Below are 25,186 nucleotides of genomic sequence, written 5' to 3'. Positions count from 1 at the left end.
TTATATTGAGAAGACAGTGTCAGCTTAACAGATTTTCAAGGTCAATCTCAAATGCTTTGTGAGGCCAAATGAGAATGGGAAAAATGGTCACAGAGCATGGGACAGAGCACTAATGGCTGATTTGTATTTTACTGGGGCAGGGACAACCTGAAAGCTTCATGTGAACGTGATACATTAATTACATTTGTTGTGCCTTGAAGTTGGTCATTATTAACCCTTAGGATCAAAATAATCATCCAGATTAATCTTCTGAATCTGTAACTCATTTGGACTGTGAACTCTAATAGGTTTCAGAAGTGGAAATTAATTCTTTGAAGATGTTTTAGTTGTCTGGCATATTTTCCTTGAATCTTGCAGTGTGGTGATGAAGGATTTTTGTTATTACTATTATTCTAATCTTTACGATGACTAGCCTTGATTGCAGTTGGTGGATCTCTTGAGGTAGCATTGGACGGTTTTGTTAAGTTCTGCTCTCCAAATGAGCCTGACTCGAACACAGTAAAGGTTACCGGGTGTGCACTGCATTTTGAAGCTTCCATGTACCATACATGAAAATCTCATTCTTACTTCTTCATTTAAAATGACTTAAGGCATTACGTAGGCTCAGTTTTTGAACTTGCCTTCTTTCCTGTCTGTTGCTGCCAGAGCATGCTTGGGAAGCAGGAAATGCATGGAGTACAGAACGAGAGATCTTTTATCTTTCAGATGTCCATGTTGTGTTTTTGTTCAATTAAACAGGAATGTGGTTTTTATGGTAGTAGTAAAGTGTCATCTCTTTATTGTTTATGTACTTCTGCCTTCACTCTCCCCATTAACATCTTCCAGTGCTCTGATTGCCGTAGTATCTGGTCATACCACATAATTTTCTTGGAAGCTGTCCGTGGCTGAAGCTACGATCCAGCTGTATTCATGAAAGGATCTTTTGGCATTTTCCCCTGGTTTTAATTTGCATTTGGAAAACACAAATCAGGTATAATGAGATGGTAGTATTGGATCCTGTTTCTGATGAATGCTGCTTTTTGAATTTTTTCTGGTTACTAGTTATTTTCTAGGAGAAATTTGGTTATACTTGGATTGAGTTTAAGGCATAACTAGGATTACTTTCATGGAATTGCACAGAAATTTGACTTGCTGAATAAGTGAAAGAGGCATTATCTTGAACTACAATCTTCGACAGTGGAAATTCCATCTCTTGTCCATGTGTCAGAACTTTATGTTCTTTGGGATGTATTCCTTGTCTCTCAAAACCAGAATTATATATAAGAAAAGCCTAAAAATGTGTTATAGGCAGCTTGAATGTGTTGTCTCCTTTAAATAATAGAACAGCTCTGCTAAATAGAAAACAACTACGGTGTGGCATAACTTTTACATGGGGAAAAATAAACAAATTGCTTTTTCTAATTCAGGAAATACATACTAATTATTTGTAGAATTAGAGCGTTAAACATGCATTAAACATCCTTAGTGTAATGTCACTTTAGAAGCAAGTCGTACTTTTCCGTGGAAAGAAAATGGGTTTCCAGAGGGAGAATGGTTCTTTTACCTCTTCCCCTCCCTGCCTAACCCCCCACCCCCTCTCCCTTTCTGTTTTTTATTTCCTTACTTTGGGAAGTAGGGAAAATAGAAATTTGATTAATGATGAGGAAATGTGATTGTCTTGGGCTTGAAGCCAGTATCTGTATTTTTGGTATTCAGAAAAGTGAAATTTCCTTAAGCATATTTTCGGATTCATATAATTAATGTTCTACTTTAGACACTGAAATCAGGGTGTGCAGCTTTGTTTACTTGTATATTAGTATGAATTATTATGACTATGAAACAATGTTCAGTCATAAAACATTTTTATTATATTAAATTGCCTAAGACCTCTACTCCATCATTTCCTTCCCTGCTGTTGTACAAGTAGAACAAAACACAAGTACTTGAGTATTATTGTTGCTATTCCTCCCAAAATACTTGGTAAAGAATCACTTTTTTTACACCTTTTTTTTTTTTTTTTTTAGTGTCTACCTATCTTCCCTTTCCTTCGTTTTGTTTCTTTCTGTTCAAGGTGAAATTTAAACAGAATGACAAAGGATGAGTAAAATACTGGAAAGTCATTCTTACAGCACATGGTTGTCTTGTCTGGTTTTTAAACACTGTTTCTTTCTTTTACAGAATGCTGCCTTTTTATATGGCCTTGGTTTGGTCTACTTCCATTACAATGCCTTTCAATGGTAAGTTGGAACAAACTGTATCAGTATTGTGCGATGTTTCATTAGTAGGTGAATATTTCAAATTCAGTGTCAGTGTATGATAGTGTAATTTTTTTATTATAGATGTTTGAAGACATACTGTTCAAGGTTACATATGTGACTTACTGTAACATATCTGTGGCAGCCAAAACAGTTGCTTGAAAAAGAGAGCACTGGAGAAGAATTTTAGCTCCTTATAATGCGATTCAGCAAGAGGGAGGGAGCAGTATGACTCAACAGGTTTTTGTGAATTGTTGTTGTTGGTAGTCTGTAGTCTGTGTTTGTTTGAAGGCCTACTTATAAAATTTTTTTCTTGGAGAACTGGCAAAGTGGGCTTGTTTTCATTTAGCTTTGCATTCAGCAATTGTACATAACTGTATAATGTAGAAGTTCTGGATGTGAGAAGCAGGACGCTCAGACTTGAATCAGAATGTTTAAAACTGATGTAAAAACTCAGAGTTGGAAATTCTGGCAGGGCTTTGCGTTCTGAAAGGGAGAGGCTGCTGTTGGAGGGAAGGGTTGGTTTTCAGTTCGGGTTTTGAGTTTGCTTTATTGGTGGTGACAGAAGAATGATGAATGGAATAGATTATGTTGCTGGGGTTCTGTTGAAAGGTCCTCAGACTTTCACTGGCATTTATTCTTGTAGAGATATAGTTAGTGTCACTGGAAGAAAGTTAGAAAGGTGCACTATTTAGGTCAATGCTTTTTTACACTCAGCATGAAAACTGTTAATGTGTGACTTCGCTACCTGGTGATTGCTAAGTTTATCATCTTACTGGAGGACTAAGCATAACTGCAGTTAAGGAGGCAGCAAATGACTGCTGACTGATGGTTTGATGGCTTGGAACAATAAAGTGGTATTTCCCCCACCTCCTACCCCCATTCCCCCCTTATTTCTATGTGTCTGTAAGACAAAAGATTTGTGCTGTCCTTGCACTATAAATAAGCTTTTATTCTTCAAATGAAGGTAAGTTGGTTAAATCATGAGCTGAAAACCAGGACTTTCTTTTTGATCTCGCAAATTACTGCTTTCTTTATAGATAGTGGTAAAATGAATGCCATGTATTCTACATTGCATTCTAATTAACAAGAGAAGAACAGAATAAGTTTTCAGAATGCATGGGAATCCACTATTTTAAGATTGTGATCAATCTTGGTTGAATTTCACTAAGTGTCAGAATGTTCTTGTTCTTATGAAGACTTGGCTTCATCATTTAACGTTCAAGAGTTATTTTGTGTGCCAATTCTTCTTACAAGGGGTATCTTGTTACAACTTGCACTATGAAAATGGTAGAAAACTGTAAGATAAAATTGAGTAAGACAAAGTAGTTAGATTTACAATAGTTGGATTTTTTTTGAAAGATCACCTGTTCAACATTGACTTGCCATCAGCAGTTTGTGGTATTTATTAGCATCTTCCAGTGCATGGAGCAGCAAAGTCAGGTGATTGTGAGGCCTAAGGACTAATAAGTTATAGCTTTGAATAAATGTAGATTTTTCTTCCATGGCTTTAAGTAAGCTTGTTGAGAACATGAGTGTAATTGATGCCTTAATTTACGTTATCTGAAATGCATGTAATGTGTTATGTTCAAGTTGTGTAGAATAATCATATTTGCCATTTCATTCATACAGCAAAGTTTGGTGTAGTTTGGTACTAAAGAAGCTGTATATCATTAGGGTATTGGGTAGTTTTTAGAGAAGAAAATCTAACAGATAAAATATTCCGCTTTCTTTGTTGTTGTTTGTTTTTGGGTTTTTTTTTAATTCCTTTGATGCTCTCTGTCCTTTACTGTGTTTTCTCGGGGTCGAGAAGAGTGGGATGTGTGGTTGTGGGTGTTTAGGTGTGACAAAATCATAATAAACTTGGAAGTGATAGCAAGTAATTTACAGTAGATATGTTCTTCTTTGTAGATCTTAACCATCTACAGGACTCTTCCAGATTGCAAGGAGAATCCTGCTTCTTTCAGAGTTAAATGCTAGTCAAACTGTCTTATTTCTTGCAGAAGCTATTCCATCTATTTATTTATTTACAGAGTTCACAAATCTGTATATTTCAAGCAGGTATGGGAGAACTCTAAACCATTTAAGGTAGTTAAAGTTATTGTGCTTCACCCATGAATATATTTTTTATTCACACCACTTGCAGATTTTAATGGGAGGCATGTACAAAGTCCTCCTAAAAGGAAAGGAGTAAGGAAGTGCTTGAGCTTTTTTCATGTCTCGTATAAAAAGGGATAATAAAGCAAGTGGGAATAAGGTCAGGTTTAAAAGTTTTGTTCTTTCTTTTTACATTATTTTTTAAGTTTTCCAGCTTTCATAAATTGAAAGCTGGAAATAAAATAGAAATGTTGGATTGGCTCCAAGATGCATATGCAATTCACTGTAACTCAGTATTTTACACTTTTCTATATACTAAAGCAGTATTACAGTGTTATCTTAAGTACAGATCTTAGTTGATACATCATTTTATATTGATGATCTTGTCTAACTATTCATGTAAGTACTGAAAGTTCTCAGTGTATATACAAATGCCGCAATAGTGTGATCAGACCAATGCTATTTCATGCAGTTATTATAGTGAAATACGCCATAAGGGATCAACTGCATAAATAGAATGAAGTCTAGTAAAACAGGTCCTGCAGATGTTAATTTTTGACACACTGTTCTTTTTACACCATTTTACCATCAAATACTAAGAAAGCAGTTGGCTGGTTTCCCTGTTTCTCAAGCGCAGTATAATACCAGTAGAGTAGACATAGCTGAGATACATAACTTTAATAAATCTAGAGCCTTTTAGATTGAACACTTAAAGAATTCCACTGGTTTATCAAAGGCATCCCTTCATTTCTGTGCAAAACTTGCATCCAGGTGTAGTGGCTTAGATGCCAATTATTTTTTTTTTTTTTTACTTCGGTAAGGATTCTGAGCCTGACTGGTCTCTTGTCTGTTCATTTACACTTGAGCCCCACCAGGATAAAAATCTGGAGTTTAAGATCTGCAGTTGTGTCCTGAAACTGGCTCTAACACCACCTTTGGATCCCAGGGTAGAACTGTGGTGCTCCAAGGCCAGCCTGCTGTGTTTTCTGTGACTGTTATCTTGTGAATTGCTGGACACCCTGTTTATCTGAAATACCTCTCAGGACACTGAGATCAGTCACCCTTATTGCCCCATTTAGCATACCCTGAGGCTCCTTAGTCCAGATCCCTAGCAGCTGTAGAAGTTATGTTCTGTAAACCTCAGTCCTTCAGCATTGACATTTTGCAGGGGACAGTCCTGAAAAAAGCCAAAGACTAATGCAGGAGACCCTTTTCCTCACCCCCATCATGCATGGGTAAAGATGCAGACTGCCTGCAGAAAACCTGTCATCTCTAACTGGAACTTTCTGACCCCTTTGCATCCATCCTCGCCAAGACCAGAAGCACTGTCATTCATCTGTTCAATATCAAGTGATTCCTAGAACCACCATCTCTGTTTCTGGCTCCTTTAAAGTCACGTCGCAGCCAGCCCAGTCTGTTTGCGCTGCTGCATTGTGGCTCTTCCGTACGTTAGAATTTCTCCTGTTAGCAGAAGTTCGACTCCTTGGAAGAGGGATATGGGAGTTCAGCCCAAAAAGCTTTTCTGCCCTCTTGAATTCTGATTCACGTTGGATCTTGACATCAAGAAGGCAGCTGTAGTCCTTTATTACTCTTACTTAAATCGGGTAAAGATAGGCATATAAAACCCCCGTTGGCAGAGTGTACCTTTATCTCCAACATACAAGCACTGAGCAGGCTCTCCACCTCCCATCTCTGCTGCTGCTGAATTCCACAACCCTCCAAAGGCCAAAAGCAGACAGGAAGAGGCAGTCTTCAGTTGTTATCTGTGGTACTGCATCTCATCTCTTCTGTCACTGTGCAGGCCTCCACACACCTGAGACTTACTTTTCTGTTAGAAGTTCTTTGAAGGCTTCACTGAGACAGGAGCATTCTTTTCCACCTACTTACAGGAAAACACACAAACTTGTCATCACCTGTGAGATGTTCTTAGTGCAGATCACAGACCATTTATGTGAGCTGGAGGAGCCTGGTCTCTTTCTCACTCTCTCTGGCTGTCATTCTCCTTCATCTTTTTCAGAAAATGAAGTTTTGCTCTTCCCAGAGTCATCCTGAAATCATAAAGGAGCTGTTTAAACAGCTTTTAGTGTACAGTTGTCTACGGTGGAGTGTAAACTTTTTTTCACTGTTCTTGTGTGCCAGTCTTCAGTATTGCATGCCTTAATCATCTGCTCAAGAAAGTGCTGTTTTATGGTAGTTGCCATTTGCCTGCAAGAGTGGGAGAGTTCTGTGCTGTTGAGGTTCATTCTTTGCCATTCTTTGCTTCCTCTGCCAATACATTATCTTATTTTCAGGGGCAAGCTGTTAGTAACACGGTATGATTCGTCCACCCCACAAGTAGGACCAGATCCTTCAGATGCTTCTCAAGCTGTTTGTGTCAGTGGTTGACAGATCCAAGAAACTGGGCTTTTCCATACAAAGAGTAGTCGTCGAGTGGGTAGTGTGGGGTATGTAGGAATGCTAATGGCCTATTGGGGACCTCCTTCACTTGTGTGGGAATGCCTCACCTGTCGTGTAGACAGCAGCCACTCATCAAATGCGATGTCTGCTCCTCACACCTCCAGGTGTATCAGTAGTTTGTGCCATTGCAGAGGGCACGTGGCATTTGATGAAATAGTCCAGTGGTTGCAGTCTGCGTGAAAGGCTCTAAGGTTCACCCAGCAGTGTCATGGCTCTGGGAATTAACAGTTTGTGGAGTTCCTGCTTTAGAAACACCTGCAGTGGAAAGTCCAGGAGGGATTTGAGAGTAGAAACCCAGCTTGTTTACCAGAACTTAAGATCTTCAAGGTACACATCTGTATTGGTGCTTCTTTCCCTGTTCTGCTGGAATCCTTTCAGCTGGTGTTTGTAGTTCTCTTCGTAAGGAGGGTAGAATTTAGACACACACCGTGTAGATACTGCTTTGTCAGATATTTCTCATGTTTCAGGTGGCTGGATCTATGTATGTATTTTTTAGGTATATAAAATGGAAACGTAAATATAGACAACACATACTAATTATAATTAACTGTTAATGAGGAAGCAATTATATTTCTCTTCTGTTGTCTCATATTACTATGATTCTGTCACAGAATCGTTGAGGCTGGAAGGGACCGCTGGAGGTCATCTAGTCCAACCTACCTGCTCAAGCAGGGTCATGTAGAGCTTAGGTGTAGGTTTATCAAACCACTTCTTGGATTGATGAAAACACGTAATATTTGGTAATACTGGAGAACGCTTACTCTCAGCTGCTCTTCTAGAGAAATGTTTAAAGACTTTGTTACACAAAATTTCACCACTTAGCTGTCACAGCCCTGTGGGCAGAGGAGTTGCATCTAAAGACTGAGTACAAACATTTCATAAAATTGCACTGTTTTGACTATTGCTGTATATGTACATTTTGTTTATGCTCAAACTATGATTATGAGTTTCGTGTAGAAATTTGTCCATTACAGCCTCACACCATTTTCATTACTGAGGCTGTGAAATGACATGAGGCTTAGAATAGGTGGTCAGAAAGTTGAAAGAAGGTAAAAAAGAAAAAGAAACTTTCACTCAAACCACATCAAGTATTTCTCCTGATATATTGGAATAATGTTACGTTCTTTTATTTTGTACACTTAGTCTGATTTTCATGTTTTTTGTTTGAAATGCATGAGTGTTAACTTTTGAATAGTTAAACTGATGCTATTTTATTATATTCTTTTGCCTTATTCAAAGTGAATTTTATTCACAGTATATCCAAGAAAAACCTTTCAATAAAAGTCTTATGGGAGTTCACTAAATGTTTAGTATAATCTTCTATTAATTATTATTCAGCTGGTTTCTTCACTTTCATAATGGTAGGCATTGTTGTGTAGATAAGTGGGTGGAAAGGTAGCTGCCGCATTGATTCTGAAAGTCTTGATTTGGAGATGATAGATCCATGTCATTTTTATTTTTCTTGAATTACCGTAGCAGTGCTGTGTAAAGTGTAAGCCTAGAGGTGCTCTCTATCCTCCATAGTGTCTGTTTTTCAGTCCCAGTCTATTTTGTTGATTGTTAGATAGCCTTCCTGTCTGTCAGTGGAAATGCTTCCATTCTTGGAAAAAACTTTTATGTAATTGAAATAAATGCTAGTAGTCTCAACCAGAGTCGTTTCTTACCAGGCAGTTACCTGCAGTGAACAAACCAAAAGTCATATCTTGCTGAATTTAGATGACTGTCATTTATTCCTGAAGTATGAGAGCTCCCAGCACTGACTTATCCTTTGGACTAATACATGGTTAGTCTGCTAAAGGATTAAAATTGAAAAGCTCTGTCTGTGCAGCAAGGCCCATTAATCAGTCGTGGAGACTAACAATCTACTTGAGGAAGCCTGTGTACCATCATCTCTGAAGGAAGCCATTAGTTTCTTAAGCCAAATCCTGCTTCATATGTGCCAGATCATCAAGCTATTAGGTTATATCTACCCTTCTGGTTTTGGTCAAACTCCAGAAGAGCTTTGAGGGAAAACATCTGAGTAACTTGTATGCTTTGAATCCTCTAGACCCCCATCTTTCTGTATGTAGGCTTGGGCAGAGGACAGAAATGGGATTAGTGATGTTTCAGAGCAAAGGTCTGTACAAGGATCAAGTGACCTTTGCTGTACCAAAAGGCCCAACTCAGGCAAACAGATGGGCCAGAAAGGACTGCAGTTACTTACACTGGGCTATGTTCTCTCATTTACCTCTACAACTCATTTACCTTTACAGCTCTTGGCTCCTACTTTTCACTTATCATGTCCACTTCTTTCTGTGTTGTACCAACCTGTAGCAAGCCTAATGCCATCTGCGTTGGATGTTACTGAGCACTTACAGCTGAAAGGGATGTCAGTGATGTTGCAGATGTTCTGCTATTGTTGTAATAAGGGACTGAGTCTGGAGCTTTGGGCATGGCACTGGGAAACAGATAGCCCCAAAATAAAACTAAAGTTTTTACTGTAGTCTGTGTTCTTGATGTGTCCTGTAATCTTTGGTGCATTGCTACTTTACGTGTTCCCCATAGGCAAAATTATATCAATATTAGTTCAGTTATGTTGTAGAATTGCTTGTCTGTCTGTAGGACTTAATAACTAAGTGTCTTTTCAGGGTTTGAGTGGTTTATTCTATGAAAATTTTACTATTTAAAATGAGGCTATAGTTAACAAATTAGACATGAGCACCTAGCACTGGTAGAAACTACTGAAAATACTGCCTTTCCAATCACTCTATTTGTAAAATTCTGATGGTGTCCCTTTTCAGAGAAGTAGTGGAAGTAATTTGTATTTGTTACTATCAGTGATTGTCATACTGGAATAACTACAAATTGCATAATCAATATAGAATTAACACTAGAGTCAAGTAAGATGCAGGCCAATATTTTAATGGAGAAGGTAAAATATCTGGTATTTAGTTAGAAAAGCTGCTTTGGGGAGTATTTGGTGTATTCTTGCAACATTTTCCCCTTAATTTACTGATACAATTATGCTTCATTATAAGTTTAAATTTATGCTACCTTTCAGAATTATCTTTTAGCTTTTATTATGGCATCTGAGGATACAGAATTTAAGATGCAAGCAAGAGACTGATCCAGGAGTGCCCTAGCATTTTGAGTGCATATGGATTCATTCTTAAATGTAAATCCATCACGTATTAGAAACTGAAGGAAAATTCCTAATTGGAGAGTCTTTCACCAAACTCTTCACCAGTGTCAGTCCATTCCATTGCCAAATCAATGCAATGGATGGGAGCAGTAAGTGCTCCCTGACCACACTCCTTTGAATTTTATAAGCTTTCAAGGAAATTGTGCTTTTAAAGCATTTCTACCTTTGCTCCCAAAGCCACCAGTTTAGAAGTGATCAAATATAACCGAAATGTACAACTAGAATGTTACTTAGCAGTTAGTATGGTAACTTGAAAATGGTACAGAGACTTTTGTTTTGACTTGGTTGATTTGATATATTTTTCAAAGCATCTGTCAAAATGGGTTGAAGAGCATGCCGTTTACTTCCTGCATAGATTTTGTGTGAAAGACTGATGTCTCATCCTACAGATTTTCTTTCTCCTTGCACATTTTAGGCTTGTTGTCATTGGAAAATTGTGTTGGGTTAAATGTTATCTCAAAGCCTGCTAATGTTTAATCTGACTCCAGGAGCAGCCCAGACTAGGGTGAATGGTGTTGCTGTGTTGTCTGCACAGAAATAAACCTTACACGAACCTCACAGGGACTGTCTGTGACTGCCAGGTTCTGTGCTGAATGGCACACAGTCTTTCATGTTGTCCACTGATCATAATTTTACTGGGTTTTAAGTGCTGTTCTTCTCTGAAAGTCTGGGGTAGGCACCGTTCTCGTTCTTTTGAATGAATGACAGTATGCATTCAAACTAAACTTCTAAACTGTCCTTAAAAGTTGTTACACTTGTAGCTTTGTTTAACTCTTGCTCAGCTGTGGCAATGAATAATATTTCCTGTTCAGTAAGCAAGAGGCTACAAAAATATTTTTATCTCTTACAGTTCCTTTTAATCTTTTTTAGAAATCCATGTTTCAGTGATCTCTGCAGCTGAGACTCGATACAGGGGAAATAGCCCAGGTGTTACGGAACTGCGATGTCTTTATTCCTGATTTTCGTCTTCCGTTTGATACGCATCACAGACACCATTTTTCTTCCCTTTTAGAAGTTAGGATACTGTCTTTAAACAACATGCAAATAATGGATTTTAAATACCAGTGGCTTACATACCAAGTGTCATATTAGGGGTAAGACAAGGAATGCAAATACACAATCATAAAATCTATACTTCAGCATAACAAAAGCATAGATTAAAATAGGTGCTGATGTTAGTGATCAGTCCAGTGTTTGGCCTTGCAGTTTGAGTAGTATTCTTGTAGGTGATGATGAGCATACTGTTATGAGATCTGGATCCTGTTTGTTACAATTTTGGTGTAGATACTGAGGTGTGTGATTCATCACCACCCATACTATTGCAGGGAAGTTCAGATGAGATGTGCGAGACTGCTTAGCTGGTGCAAGTTCGTCTCTTTTGCACTTCACTTGCTCATTTTCCTTATGTAAGCAGAAAAGTAGGGTACAAGGTGAGGAAAGCCTTTCTGAAAGATTGTGATAGGGGAAGCTTCAGTTTCACAATACAAATGTAAGATTTTTTTCAATCTCACCTGCTCTTAAGTACTGTTAAACAGGTCAAATAATGCTTTAGGTATATTTTTGTTGCATTGTCTAGAGGAAGTTCTGTGCCATTGGTTTGCTTTCCCATCAAGAATGAGAAAATAACCTGTAAGAATTTTAGAGTAGAAGTGCTTTAGCTAATGGATTAAAAAATGGTCATTTTTATGTTTTGTGAATAAAAAAAGTCTATGAAAAATATTTATTGAATTTCCCATTGCAACTGCTAACCTTTTGTCCTTGTAAATAATACTGCACTTGGAGAGTAGGAATGAAATCGATTTGCCTAAACATTGTGTGATTTTAGGCACTGTGGTTAACTCTTGTCCAGTGTCCCTGTGCTGCTTCACAGGGGGTACAGTTCTCCCTTGAGGTTTGCCTATCATCTGCCTGCTCAGAATCGATCCCTGGGGTTGCCTAGGACAGCAAATGAGACTGCTCCCTCGCCTAGGTGCTTTAATCTACCCTAAGTGAGAGTGTGTGTGATTTCTGTCGTTGTACAAGCAGTGATGTGTGTGAAGGTGTTTTGTTTCAAGTTGTCTGGATTTCAGGCGAACTGATAGAGTAAGTCTTAGCTTCTTTCTTAATTCCTCTATGAATTTATATCTATTACCTTTTGCTTGTGTTTCAGCTGTCCTAATTTTATACAGTTGGCCTGAGAGGCAAAACGCTCCTGTTTAGAAGCAAATTTTCTTTGCTCCAAGATACAGTTGTTACATAGTGTTTTTATTTTATCTGGTACAGTGACGACATGAACTGGGGCATGTGTAGGGAGGATTTAAAGGCAAGGAAGTAGAATCAGTGCCATGTTCATCTATCATAGGAATATGAACAAGTTAGAGTGGGAGGACATGGCAGGCTTTCATATCTGTGTTTTCCCGGACGTGGTTGAATGAATGGAAAGTAATGGAGCAGTAGGTATTGGTTGAATCCCTATGTGGCACTGGTGCTGAGAAAGGGAGGACAAAGTGGAAAACAGAACAGGTTGGTGCAGTGGGAAGAGATGTGTGCAATCTCTCCTTCTTAGGCCTTCTGTTCTGCTGCTGCTCTCAGTGGTCTGCACTTAGGCAATCGAAAGTTGGTTGTGACTTGAATGATCACTGTAGTGTTACAAAGTTGCAGGGATTTTGTTACTAATTCTGAGTCATCCTTTTTGAAACAGTAGATACGTTACTGTATTTCATGCAGCAAATTAGTTTCTCTAAATTAATAGGAAAGATTAGACTTTCACATATACCAGGATATCTGGAGTACAAATTACCCAGTCTGCGAAGAATTAAAAGCCATGCACCAAAAACATCACATGTAAACTACTATTTTGATGTGTTCTTCTGTAACAGTGCTTTATGATCCACTTTCTGCTAGTCATATAAATAATACTGATTATGAAGTAATACTTCCATAAAAAAGAAATCATTTTTTAATCTGTGTTTTTCTTTCAGGGCAATTAAAGCATTTCAGGAGGCGCTTTATGTTGATCCCAGCTTTTGTCGAGCCAAGGAAATTCATTTGCGACTTGGGCTTATGTTCAAAGTGAACACAGACTATGAGTCTAGTTTAAAGGTAGGTCTAAGAGCTTTCAAATTGAATTAACATTTGTTACAAGTTGTGTCGCATCTTGGAATGCATGAGCATATAGCAATTAAATAATGCCTGCTTCAGAAATACAAGTGCTTCAGTATGAAGTATCTTACTCTAAAGACAGATTTGAGGTGTTTTAAGAGCTAGAAATACTCAGAAAAGCTCAGCAAAATTAAAGATGAGCACTGATACTCTGGTATATCAAGTATTTGGTGTAGGACTCTCGTTAAAATAGTATATCCTGGGGAGGAGACTGAGGAAATTTGGAGGAAAAATAAGAGAATTAGCAGCTTGGATTTCTTGATTTGATTTTTTTTTTCTCCTCTAGCTGCCCTATTGTAAACAGGAAGTTCTTACAAATTATTAAAACTAGAAAGTTTTTGTTCAAAATAATGTTCTCAAATCAATTGTTTATATAATTTCTACTTTCCTAGCAGTTACTCTTTCTTTTATTTCCTGGTTTGAGAGTCAGCTTCTGTGGCAACAGTTTCTGGCTAATGAGTTAGAAATTGTTTGTGTTAATGCAGTACTTTGTTTCTTCTGTACTCCTTTAAAGTTTTTTACTGCTTTTTCTATCGCCGATTGTAATCTGACATTTTATCTCCTTCCTTTCAACATGCTCCTTTTTATTTTTTTTTTTTCCTCCTTGCATTTCCTACTCTATCCCCATGTCCTTTCCTGCCTGACCTCTGCATTTAGATATGTGCGTCTTGGAAAAAGGAAGTGTTCTTTAATGGAGTTTCATATGGTGGGAAATACACCTGCAGTGCTGAGAATTTTGTAATTTGCAATTAGGTGTAATTTATAAACATATTTCTGCTTACTAATCCCTCCTGAAACTAGAATTTTTTTTAATTGGCATCCTTTTCCTGGCAGATTGTTTCCTGGAGGTTTTCAGAATCACATTGTCCAAGATTTTAAAGAGTAGATTGCTGCTCTCAACTTTTTGCTTTCAGTCTTTGTAGTAATGGTAAGAACTTCTCTCATCAGGCTTCCTTTTCTTCATCCAGAGTCTGAGCTTTCGGTCAGAAATGGTGTAGTTGGAAGATGTGGTTAGAGGATATTGCATAGGAGTAGGAAAGATTCAGTGCAGTAAAACGCAAAGGAGAGCAAGGGAAGGTATGGATAGATCACTTGTGTTGGGAAAGGGCTTATGTGCGAGTTTGATCCTATTTTCTTGCACTTTGGCATGGATTTAGAATAGGCTGTCATAGGGAATAAAAGAAGTGCTGCAGAATTACATTTTGGATTTGGTTTTAAAGAAGTCAGGGACAAATAATTTACAGAAGAGTAAATTTACAGGGAGATAGCAAACTTGTAATAAGTTAGTGGAAGGAACTTCTGTATTTTAATCTTAATAGAAGTTGATCGAGAAATAATCTTTTCCTGCTGTGCCATGAAGTATGCGATTCTGTCACTGAATTCTCATGATATCTATTTAAACACTTGATTCAATCTAAATAATTTACTGTGTGTGATCTTCACAACTTCGCAAAACAGAAAGGTCGCTTTCAGTTTTCAGTATGCCAACGACGAATAGGAAGAACACCAAAGAATTATTTTAAAAACAGAGAGAAATTAATTTTTTTGTAATACAAAATTATGATTCCATTGCTTTTATGTGCAATGTGATTAAGTCACTAAAGCAAACAAATGGCAGCAACAAAAACAGCCTACTGTGGAGTGGAGTGAGGATCTTCAAAAGGGTAATCATGGCGGGGATAGGGGTGAGGGTTTCACAGTGTCCTTACAGCAATATAACTGCAGGCTGTTGCTAAAAGGTGGTCTCATTTTCCACCTTGCTATTCCAATTACATTGTTCAGCAGCCTCCGCTGTGTTCAATGGAGTGAGTTTTTTTATTTCCATTTTCAGACTGAGGTGGATCAGAAGTCTAAACCAAGTCAACTTGAGATTGTCCAGTTGCTAGATCCAGTGCAAGGTAGATGGCAGGAGTGTGTGAATGGGAAGAAGAGGGTAGAGCTCTTATCCTCTTCTGGTGCAAAACATAACACAGAAGTCTAATCTGGATTTATCAACGGAAACTGAAAGCCAAGGCATTTTCTGGTTTGCTTCCTTTGCAATAGAGGTTACAATCCTTAGCAGAGAATAACAGCAAGGAGCAAGAAAGGAAAGACCCAGTGGGGCAGTCCACTCAGTCTTGAACAGTTTCAGCTGGTTTAAGTTCAGCTCAGCTGTGGATTTAATGTAGAGTCCTGAGACTGATCTATTTTGTTTGAAAACAAAATATTACTGATTGAAATATATCAGAGTATATCACTTCAGGAGCAAACTAAGTAGAACGAGCAGGGTAGTAGCTTCTTTAAAAGCCAATCTGACTGGCCTCTGAGTTGAGGTTTCAAAACAACCATTCAGCCAGAATTTTGTGAGTGACAAGAATGAGAGGCAAGTAAGAAAATACTTCCTCTGCTGAAGAGAACAAAAGAAACTGCTGGTGCAGTGGTTGTACACAAGCATGGGGAGAAGAAAATGAGGAAGAGATAAGATGAAAGAGTGCTAAAGGGTGTTTTCATGGAATGTCTGTCTCGTTCTCTGGGACAGAATATCTTGTCTCTTCACAAAGAGATAAGTAACCCAAAGTAATGAAGAGACATGGTTGTCCTGTTGTGTCTTTTTTGGTTTTGTTGGGGAGTTTTTTTGGACTTTTTTAAAAGGATCCTGGATTTTAGAAGATGTAGCCTTCTAGTGACTGGCCTCGAGCACAGACCCTTTCCCTAGGGCTCTGTATAAAGTAAAACCATAGCCCAGTGTTAGCTCCCTATTTGACATTGAGGCAGAAAGTGAAAGTAAGCTTTCATCCACTATTCATTTGTGACTATTCTGGATTTCACAGATTGTACCAACGTTGCATTAATGTACTCTGAAATATCATAATGTTTTTGATGGTATTTAAACATTCATGTTAAGTCTGTAATTGCTAAGAATAAACCATTGCCAACAGATGAGTCATTGGCAGTAAGAGTCTTCAGGCAAAGGGGGAAGATGGGAGTCTGAAGGTCAAATATTCCATGTTTTTCACAATTTTAGAGCATTAACATAAATCATCTATATTTTATGTAAGCAATTTAAGTGCAAAATTAATTTTTACTATTTTAAGATGTTGATGATCAAGATAATTACTAGAGTGCTGTTTAACAAGCATAAAATCAACTCTCAGTGTTTTTCCAAAATCAATTACTGCTTTTGCGTGTTTTTAACATTGCTATAGTTAAGACTTGCAAATTACTATGAGAACCCTTGACTGCTCAGTTATCCCATTGCCATAAACTGTGGCAAGCACACCAGTGCTGTTGAAAATGACTTGGCCTTCAGTCTTCCATTAAGGAAAAACTAAAAGAAAAAAGTGGCCTTTCTGGTTGAAAGAAAACAGTCCTTGTGTGACCAGGCAGTTAGGGCAGTGCTACCTTCACAAGTGATACATGAAAACTGAATTTGCCCATTCATCAGAAAAGTGCTACTTAATTCCAAAATCAGCTGGCAGTGACTTAGGTGAATGATATTATTGATTACTATAGCAGTTAGTTTAACGGTTGGACTCAATGATCTTAAAGTTCTTTTCCAACCTAAATGATTCTATGGTTCTATTAAGGTGTACATCACAGTCCTAGCCTTTTCACACTTTACTGAGGGTCCTGCAGCCCCCTTCTTCTTTGCCATTTCCTGCAAATGACACTAAGAATACTGTGTTCGGTGGTGTTAGCTGTGGTTGAACCATGGTAACCTCAAAGGAGAATAAAGCAAGATCTGTGGGAACATAATATATCTTTTTATTGGTTTGGTAAATGTAGATGGAAAAAATGTTCAAGCTTCTGAGTATGTGCCACATTATTTCTGGCATGTCACTTGCTATCTTAGTAATTTTCCTATTTATTATTTTTTCAATTTTAGTCTCCTTTTCTCATACGTGTTTGTAATCATCCCGTCTTGCACATGTCTGAGTTTTTCTTTTAAGTACATTTGAAACTTAACCAATTTCTAGCAGGTAAGTCAGAATGAAAGGGATTTCAAAGAGAAATTCCTGTAATGTTCCTGTGCAATATATTGCCCCAGAGCCATTTGTGCTTTGCAAGCTGAGGACCAAGTGATCTGTGTAGCTTCATCTACAACAGAGGCACCAAATGAATGGTCATGGGTCTGGTCTGTTGGGATATGAACCTACAAAGGGAATTGTCCTATCCTACAGGAGTTGTGGTGCATCAGGGAGCCCCAGTGCCTCTTCTCCACATGGAAGCTGAACACAGAACTAGGTAGAGCATGAAGGGGGAGCTGGGTGCATTGTCTGGGACCACTGATATGCATAAAAGAGAAACTGAGGAAAGAAGTAAAATTACAGCTTTGGTATTACTTAGTTTAATAATAGGGTTACACTGGGAACAGCAACTATGGGAAACAAGTCTTCCAACTGGTGCTCATTCTGCTTGGTGGCGCTGAAGAATTGTAGTGTGCTTTCCAGTGGGGCGCTAGGGCTATGATCTTGAAAACTTGTTAAATGTAAAATTCAGTTAACTTCCATTGGTTGATGACAGACTACTTAAGGGAAAAAAGAAATCTTAGGTTTTCATATTTATTAGAATAATAACATTGAAGCAACAGTGGCTGGGTGGGAGATTTTTCTGTGGGTTTGGTTTTGTGAGGGGGTGTTTTGTTTGCTTTTGTTTGGGGTTTTTTTGGTGGTGGGTTGTTTGGTTCTTTGGGTTTGGGGGTTTTGTTTCATTTTTTTAATGGGTAGCCAGTACGGATTGACACAAGCAGGTTATTTTATGCCAAACCAAGCTGTGTTGTGCTTTGGGAATTTTGTTTGGTTTTAAGTATTGCAGATGCATCCTGTATGCAGCAACAAAACCCTTAGAAGAAGGAAAACTAAATTTCTCATGTTTTTAATTGTCTGCCTTTTAGTAGAAATACTGATTCTGCCTTTCACTTTCAGACATTTTTCCTCCTTATTTATACACAAAACAGCAATCCTAGCAGTTTGCTTCAGGCTTACACTTTGATCTTGCCTGTAAATCATCAATTTGAATATAATTTTAATTTTTTAATTATTTTCCTAAAGATTCTCATTTGTTAGTAATGTTAAGACATACTGCTTATATTAGGATAAGAAAAAGGCTGTGAGAGAATTAGAATTTATTGGGAAAATATGCATGAATTACATGAATATGCATGAAATACAAAAAAATTAAATACCGATACACAGATGAGCAGCTCGAAGTACTTATTTAGTCAAACACTTTTCCATTGCTTATTCAAATAATTTTCCTGTCTCTCCATAAATATCTTTATTAAATATATTTTTAGCTACTGCAGCTATTGTATGCCAACATGTAGCTGTTACAGACATATTGTTCATTTTTAATGCTGTTTTTTGCAGTAATAAATAAAAATGTATTTATAAAACTGAAAATTTGTGTTTTCAAGCCTTCTTCTGTTTCACAACCTAGTTATCTTCCATATGTGCTTAGATTAATAATTTTTAAGCTTAAACGTGTTAAATTAAAACCTTATGTATTTATTTTTAATTATTAAAAAAATAACTAGTCAAAACATACAGTTACGAGAATTTTCAATTTCTTACGTTCAGCTTTATGTCTGTAATTCTACTAGAAGCTAATCGGCAACATTTTTAGGTTAGAAAAAACCCACACAAAATAAAGGGCTTTAGCTATTACAAGGTGGATATCCAATATTTCAACCACTGCATCTAAAAAGCATTTTGTGGAAAGCAAGATTAAATGAGTCAAAATACTATTTTAATGAAAATGTAAGTGATGGCAGACAGTGTTTGGGAGTGAACTTGCTCTCCAAGTCTTTGTAGCTTGCGTATGCATATGATGGAGGGACATACACAAGAAGTAAAAACCTGAAAGGTTTTTTAATGCAGCATGGCTCTGTAATCATAGAATCAACTAGGTTGGAAAAGACCTTCAGGATCATCAACTTACCCCAGGACTGCCAGTCAAACTGCAAGAGAGTTGTTAGTGGAGCTGTGTTTGGCAGTGGATGATTGTATCACAATGTCTAGTCTACAAAGTGTCTTCTTTCATTTTCTCTTAGATTTGCTCGGGGTTTTGAGTAGTTTTTTAGTTTTCCTATAAAAGAAAACTGTAAGTGTATTTTAGAAATGTCATGATTACAAAGAGGAGAAATGCTAAAATGGAGTTAACTGCTTTGTGGTGTTTTACGTCTTTTTTTGGGGAAGAAAACAAACCATGAGAAGAAAAATAGTTGGCTCAGAAGTTGAGCATTCAAACTAAGGAGTATTGGTGCAGGTACATTTCATTTGTGCACCTTCTCCTTGGGAGGGGTATCTTGGTCCAGGTTTATTAGCTGTAATTCCAGCTGAAAGGTTGGCATTTGGGGCACGCAGTAACAGCTAGCTACGCATACTGGCTAAGTAGCCACGGATACCTGGCAAGAATTAGGCTATGCTTTACATCCAGCCTGGGTGGGGGTGTGGGCTGGGGGCAGAGCACTGCAGGTTCTGAAATGACCCCAGCTCCGGCCACCTAAGTGACATGGGGGTTGCTGGTGATGGAGCAGCAGTGCAAGCTTCCAGTCATCCCATTTCCCTATGGTGTTTTGTTGCCACTGGCAGTTTTTTGGGCTGTTAACACAGAAATAGCTGAATTCTGATGTCCCAGAAATAAAAGTTAAAGATGCAGGCAACGTGAGTATTGAGACAGCTTTGTGAAAAGCACTGTGATGCACCATGTAAGATGTTGGTTGGTAAATTTGAATGCAACCTTTTTCTGACTAGTAAAAACACAGCTTTACTAATCTTTCTGCTTTAAAAGGATTTTTCATTTATATAGCTAGTCAAAACAACAGATTCTTCTGAACATACTGCTGTTAATTCATTTTATGTATGTATGTGACTTTTGTTTCTTCAGTCCTCAAGCAGCTTTCTTCTGCCCTATCCATGTAACAGTCTTCCTCGGTCTTGAGGGTTTCGGGTTGTTTTTTTGTTTTTTTGTTTTTGAATGTTGGACAAAAGCAACCAAGTGTTAGTGCTACGGAAACCTTCGTATTATGAGATGAATTTGTTCTGGCTTCAGAAGACTCTGGAGAGCAGAGCAATGCACTGATGTAGCAGCACATACAGCGCGTCCTCTCCTGACCCTTTCCCCTGGCCCCAAACACGCCTGGCAAATGGAGGCTTGGCGCTCCGCCACAGCTCATTACGCCAGGCTTTCTGTGCCCTACTTATGTGAACAAAGGCTGCTCTGAGGAGCACAGGCATCACACCTAGGTCACGCAGGCAGAAAAAGCCATCTTCTGGCAGAATTTCACTGAGTCATGATGGAGCTTTCCTTCATGGTAAGTCTGTGAGAATTGTGAGGTTTCAGATGATGGCTTGCCTTGCTTGCTGACTAAATGCAGAACTTAGAGCCATTAAGCTTGCTAATGTCCTCCTCAGAGGAGGAGGGAGTAGAGTTACTTTTTTTCATGTATCAGGCTTGGATGTAAACAGAGACAGTACTGGAAATCTTGTACTAAGAAGAAAACGGTTTGTTTCATGTTGGTCATTTATTAATTAAAGAACTGACAAAACCCTAGGTACTTGCCTCTTAAATTGTAAAGGACTGATTTGTTAGGAGAATTGGTGTTAATACTTTAGTGGAGACATGAGGTAACCTAAAATCAGTGTCAAATTACTGTTATTTTACTGCCAGACCTAATGCTTTCATCAGCTCTGTTTATATGCAATCCACTGTACTTTTGATCCTTGGAAAGATTACCTTTGAAATTGTTTCCACAATCAGAGGCAAGTCAAAGACTCCAGAGTAGACGGAATAGGCTGTAGGTAATTGTGCAATTACAGATGGCTACAAATCAAGGTATGTTATGACTTGAGCTGCAGCTCTTGAAGGGAGCCTGTTACTTTTTAACATTCAGAACACTGCCTTCTAGGTAAATCCTCTTACTCGGGATTTGAATTTCTATAGACTGCTGTCTGCCTTGAGGTATTGTGTGTCGTCTCTGAACTGCAGCGGCCTCTCCTGCATAGTAACTATTTCACACAGCAGTAGCCAGCTTCAGTGCTGCAATATTTGAGAGACGGGCAGATGTTTGCTAGCCGCTTCTGCATGCGGCAGAAATGGAAGTTGGAAATGATTACTATTTTTCTAATTTTTTGGTGCTGGTAATTGTGGTGGGTGGATCTGCTTTTGGCTGATGAGGTTTTTATGTGCTAGAATGCATGCATGCCTTTATTTTGGGTCTGATTTGGAATACTTAACGGAGAGCTATGTATTATTTATCTGGCAGGAGGTGTAGGTTTGCTCGCATATGTGCATTTCAAAGGTTCTTGGTGTGAAAGGTTCTAGGGTTTCTGTGTATTGCTTTGTGATAATTATTTAGTGCAGATGGTTTATTTTGCTGTAGTTACAGGCTTTGGTTTATCAATTTCTTTATTGTTTGTAGCTCAGTGAACAGTGCAAGCAGAAATTTACTACACTTAGTAAATTTTCATAATGTGGACTTCAAAATGTAGAAGTCAGCTAATGTAGTATAAAGAATTTAAATTTTTAGGAGGCACTGTTGCAAATACTCTGTTTGGGGGGGGGTTACTGTACATCACTGATATTACTGGCATATTTAAATATTAAAATGGTTAGATTTTTTCTTACGTGGTTGCCTGCTTTCTCTCACTGAGTCTCACTGCAATAACCCGTCTGAAAAAGCTGCTACAGAACAGTTGTCAATCGTTTCTCTTTAGATCTGCTTAATTATTATAATAACATTGGTAGGTGAGAACAAATTTGTTCCGTTCTGCTTTATCTTTTCATATTGTTAGTGACAGTGCAAGATGACACATCTGTGCAAAAATGCGTTTGTACCATTTAGACGGGTATACTCAATGTACAGGCCAAAGTATATAGGTCTGTTCCTTTTGCCATGCAAAATGCAATATAAAGTAGAGCATTTTATTTTTATTTAGCCTTCTCTTTTTTTTAAGTTGCTTGCTTAGTAGTATCACTATGGTAACCGACTGAAGGATGTCTCTGAGGCACACAACCTGCATTGCAATGTAAGTGAGGAGAGATCTTAAGTTGTCTGGCTGCTGAACAGTAGAAAAAGGAACAGGCAAGGCAGAGAAATAGGCTAATATTTATAAGCTATTATTTAATGCTTGCTCAAAGCTTAAAAAGTTATTTTACAAGTAACGTGTGTGAGTTCATTGTTTTCTGTCCTCTCTTCTGCAACTGATACTGCTAAATATTAATTAAAAATCATAAATTTCTATTACTCAAATTGAGTTTGTTTCATTTTTTTAAAAACTTATATATTACAAATGATGTTGATAAGTCAGTGAAGGGGGTAAGCTACAGAACTGTGTGCCTCGCAGAGCTCGTGAAGTGTCGGCATTCTTTCTTTATACTTTGCTATGGATAACAAATTAATTTTGTAATAATTTTTTGGTTAAAAATGCTTATTTATAAATAGGGTGGTCTGTAAAACTCTTCTCATTAATCTTCGAGATGAGTGTTATAGAGACGTGCTATATACGAGGTATTATTACGACCATGAGGAAAGTAGTATCTGGTAGTTCTGGTACAACGAATACCAAAAGCGAGTTGCATATACATCCATTAATAAAGATTTATTTTTTTCACAGCTGCACTAATAAGCTCCCGATGCTACCTAGTTTGGAATCCTGAGCAGCCAGAGCTAAATCACCATTTTTGTGCTAAAAAAACATACTAAAGAGTCAGTAAATCTTGTGTATTCAAAGCTACCTGGAACTATATTTTGTAAATAACTGTATTTATTAACAGTAGTATTTTATATGCTGTCTCTTAGGCCTGACTCTCTATTGAATTAATATGTTAATGCAAATTTTGCACTGTGTAGCAGTTTTCTATGAATTTTATGGAAGAGTTCAGAGGCACTTGAGTTTGTATGCCTGTTCTATTCATTTTAACACACTTGGTTGCATTTCAGACTGTAAATAGTGATCACTGAATTAGCATGACACTTATGAATTTATTTGCTCACATCCAGATTTTCTGGCAGACAGGCTTAATTGCTTTGATTGTGTGACCTTCTTTCTAGAAGAGTGAAATTCTTGGCTTGGAACTTCAGAATGCAGAGATGTTTTAAAAGATACTTTTCGTGTCTTTTGAGGAAAAGTGATTAAAAATAAACAAGCTTTAATGTTTAGCTGAAGTTATCTTGATACCTGGAGGAAAGGATGTAAGAACTTACGAATTCTTTCAGAACTCATGTTTTAATGGAAAGGTATTCATTTTAAGTGGTTTTTTACACGAGATCTGTTTTCTAAAAAGACTTCAAATCACTCAATTTGAAGGAAGCTTGCTCTGCTTTTCTAGATAGACCAATTGAAAGCTTCAGTGTTTATCTCCCTGAGGCTGTGAGCTGGTATGACTGCAATCCCAGTTCTATATTCTAGGGAAAACTTGATTTTCCAATTTGACCATGCGTTTCGTGCAGTCATTCTTACAGACGCTATCCCAACTGTTTTGTGAAGATGTCTGTTGCCATCATACATTACTAGAAGCATTTCTGCATCTGCAGTAGAAAAAATAATTTTCTTCCAGTAAGCAGTTGAACAGAAATAAAAATGATTTTGTTTAAGACACGTGGTAAAATGCAGTGTTGATTTTCAAGTACAAAATTTATTTATTCTTAGTAATTTGCCAAAGTTCTACTATTACGTTGTTTACAAACCAAATAATTTTTCTTTCCAGCATTTTCAGTTAGCTTTGATTGACTGCAATCCCTGCACTTTGTCTAACGCTGAAAGTAAGTAACCGATTCAGTTTATTTTATTATGGCTTTTTGTGATCATAAGACTTAAAAACCCAACTGTGTGAATTTTTAATGAACCAATCCTTCAAAATCAAGGTAATCTGTACTGAGAGAGGGAGGCTACACAACCTGCCTCCATCTGTCAGTGGATACAGATATTCCAGTGGAATTGTGGATTGTTTTAGTAAGTGGAATAAGTAAAAATTGATACTCAGCTTATTAATTGCTTTGAAGACAAATTCTGGAGGAACATTTATTTATGAATGTAGTGCTTATGCCATGGCATATGTTTAATAGCAGTTGTTTAAAACTTTGTGACATCTTAATCTTTTTTTGGTGGTCATTTTAATGCCAATTTATAAATCTAAAATTCGGCATGGGTTTTAGCACTGTTGAAGTAGGAAAAGGTACTAACTGTAGTTTGATTCATCATTAGGTGCCAGCTACATGTTTGTCTGTTCTTGAACATGCTTATCTGTTAGTGTAGTATGATCTGTCAAATGCAGTATACACTGTAGTCTGTTACAGAGCATCCTGCAGGTATTTTTCCATAGTTAGTGGAATTGCATGCAAGAATAAGCATATGTTGCTGCATGTTCTGGAGTCTGTAAGAATTAAAAGACAGGCAGTTGTGAAGGAAATAACCCTCTTCAGTTTTTAAGGTACCTTCATGCTGGTCTTGGTGTTGAGGTTAAATTATCTCCTAATTCTAACTTCAGAAGCATTGGATAAAGTATTGAAAAGCATTTCTTCATTTTTTTTATTTAGATTTAGATGGAATTGTGAATATTCTGTCAGCAAGGCTAATGAAAGGGTGTTTGCGTACATGGGTGAAACTTCTGGCTGTATTCATATCAAGGAGGCAATTATGCTACAAGGTCTTCTCTAAAGCTTTGTCTCCTATCAGGAGCAGACACAGATAATACTGTAAAATTATTTGCAGAATTCTTCCTAAGTCAATAGGCTTTTATTGTTTTCTACCAGCTACATAATTCTTTATTGTATTTCATGTTAGTTCATACTATTTCTCACTGACTTTGTGGGTTTTCATTGCATCTCTGAATTTTTGTAAGGTTTTCCTAACCCTTCTCCCATAGTCCCCTCTGCCCCCAGATTTATGTAGAGGTGTGGCCCCATGTAAAGGCTTTATTGCACAGTGCCTGACAAACCCAAAGGAAGAGTGAAGAAGAATGAGAAATACTTATCAGGTTCTTCCATCTTACTTAGTGGAAGGAGAACTGTGCACTTTGACCCATGGTGTTGGGTACCCTCACATAAATGCTTGTGGTTGCCTTAATCTTACCCCTTTCATTTCTAAAGGCTGGG

General features: G+C 37.6%; 1 protein-coding gene across 1 annotated transcript in view; it reads left to right on the top strand.

Annotated features, from left to right (window-relative positions):
• Window positions 1-2,161: 2,161 nt before the first annotated feature.
• Window positions 2,162-25,186, top strand: part of KDM6A (lysine (K)-specific demethylase 6A) — a gene marked incomplete at its 3' end in the record, with an annotated part of 64,115 nt that continues 41,090 nt past the window's right edge. The window contains exons 1-3 of the mRNA XM_010021101.1: window positions 2,162-2,216; window positions 12,930-13,050; window positions 23,800-23,854. Of these exons, the coding sequence (XP_010019403.1) occupies window positions 13,012-13,050; window positions 23,800-23,854 (94 nt within the window). The remainder of the gene's footprint in view (window positions 2,217-12,929; window positions 13,051-23,799; window positions 23,855-25,186) is intronic.

The sequence above is a fragment of the Nestor notabilis genome, unplaced genomic scaffold (assembly GCF_000696875.1).
Source record: "Nestor notabilis isolate BGI_N333 unplaced genomic scaffold, ASM69687v1 scaffold25408, whole genome shotgun sequence".
NCBI lineage: Eukaryota > Metazoa > Chordata > Aves > Psittaciformes > Psittacidae > Nestor > Nestor notabilis.
This window is presented reverse-complemented; position numbering and strand designations above follow the sequence as displayed.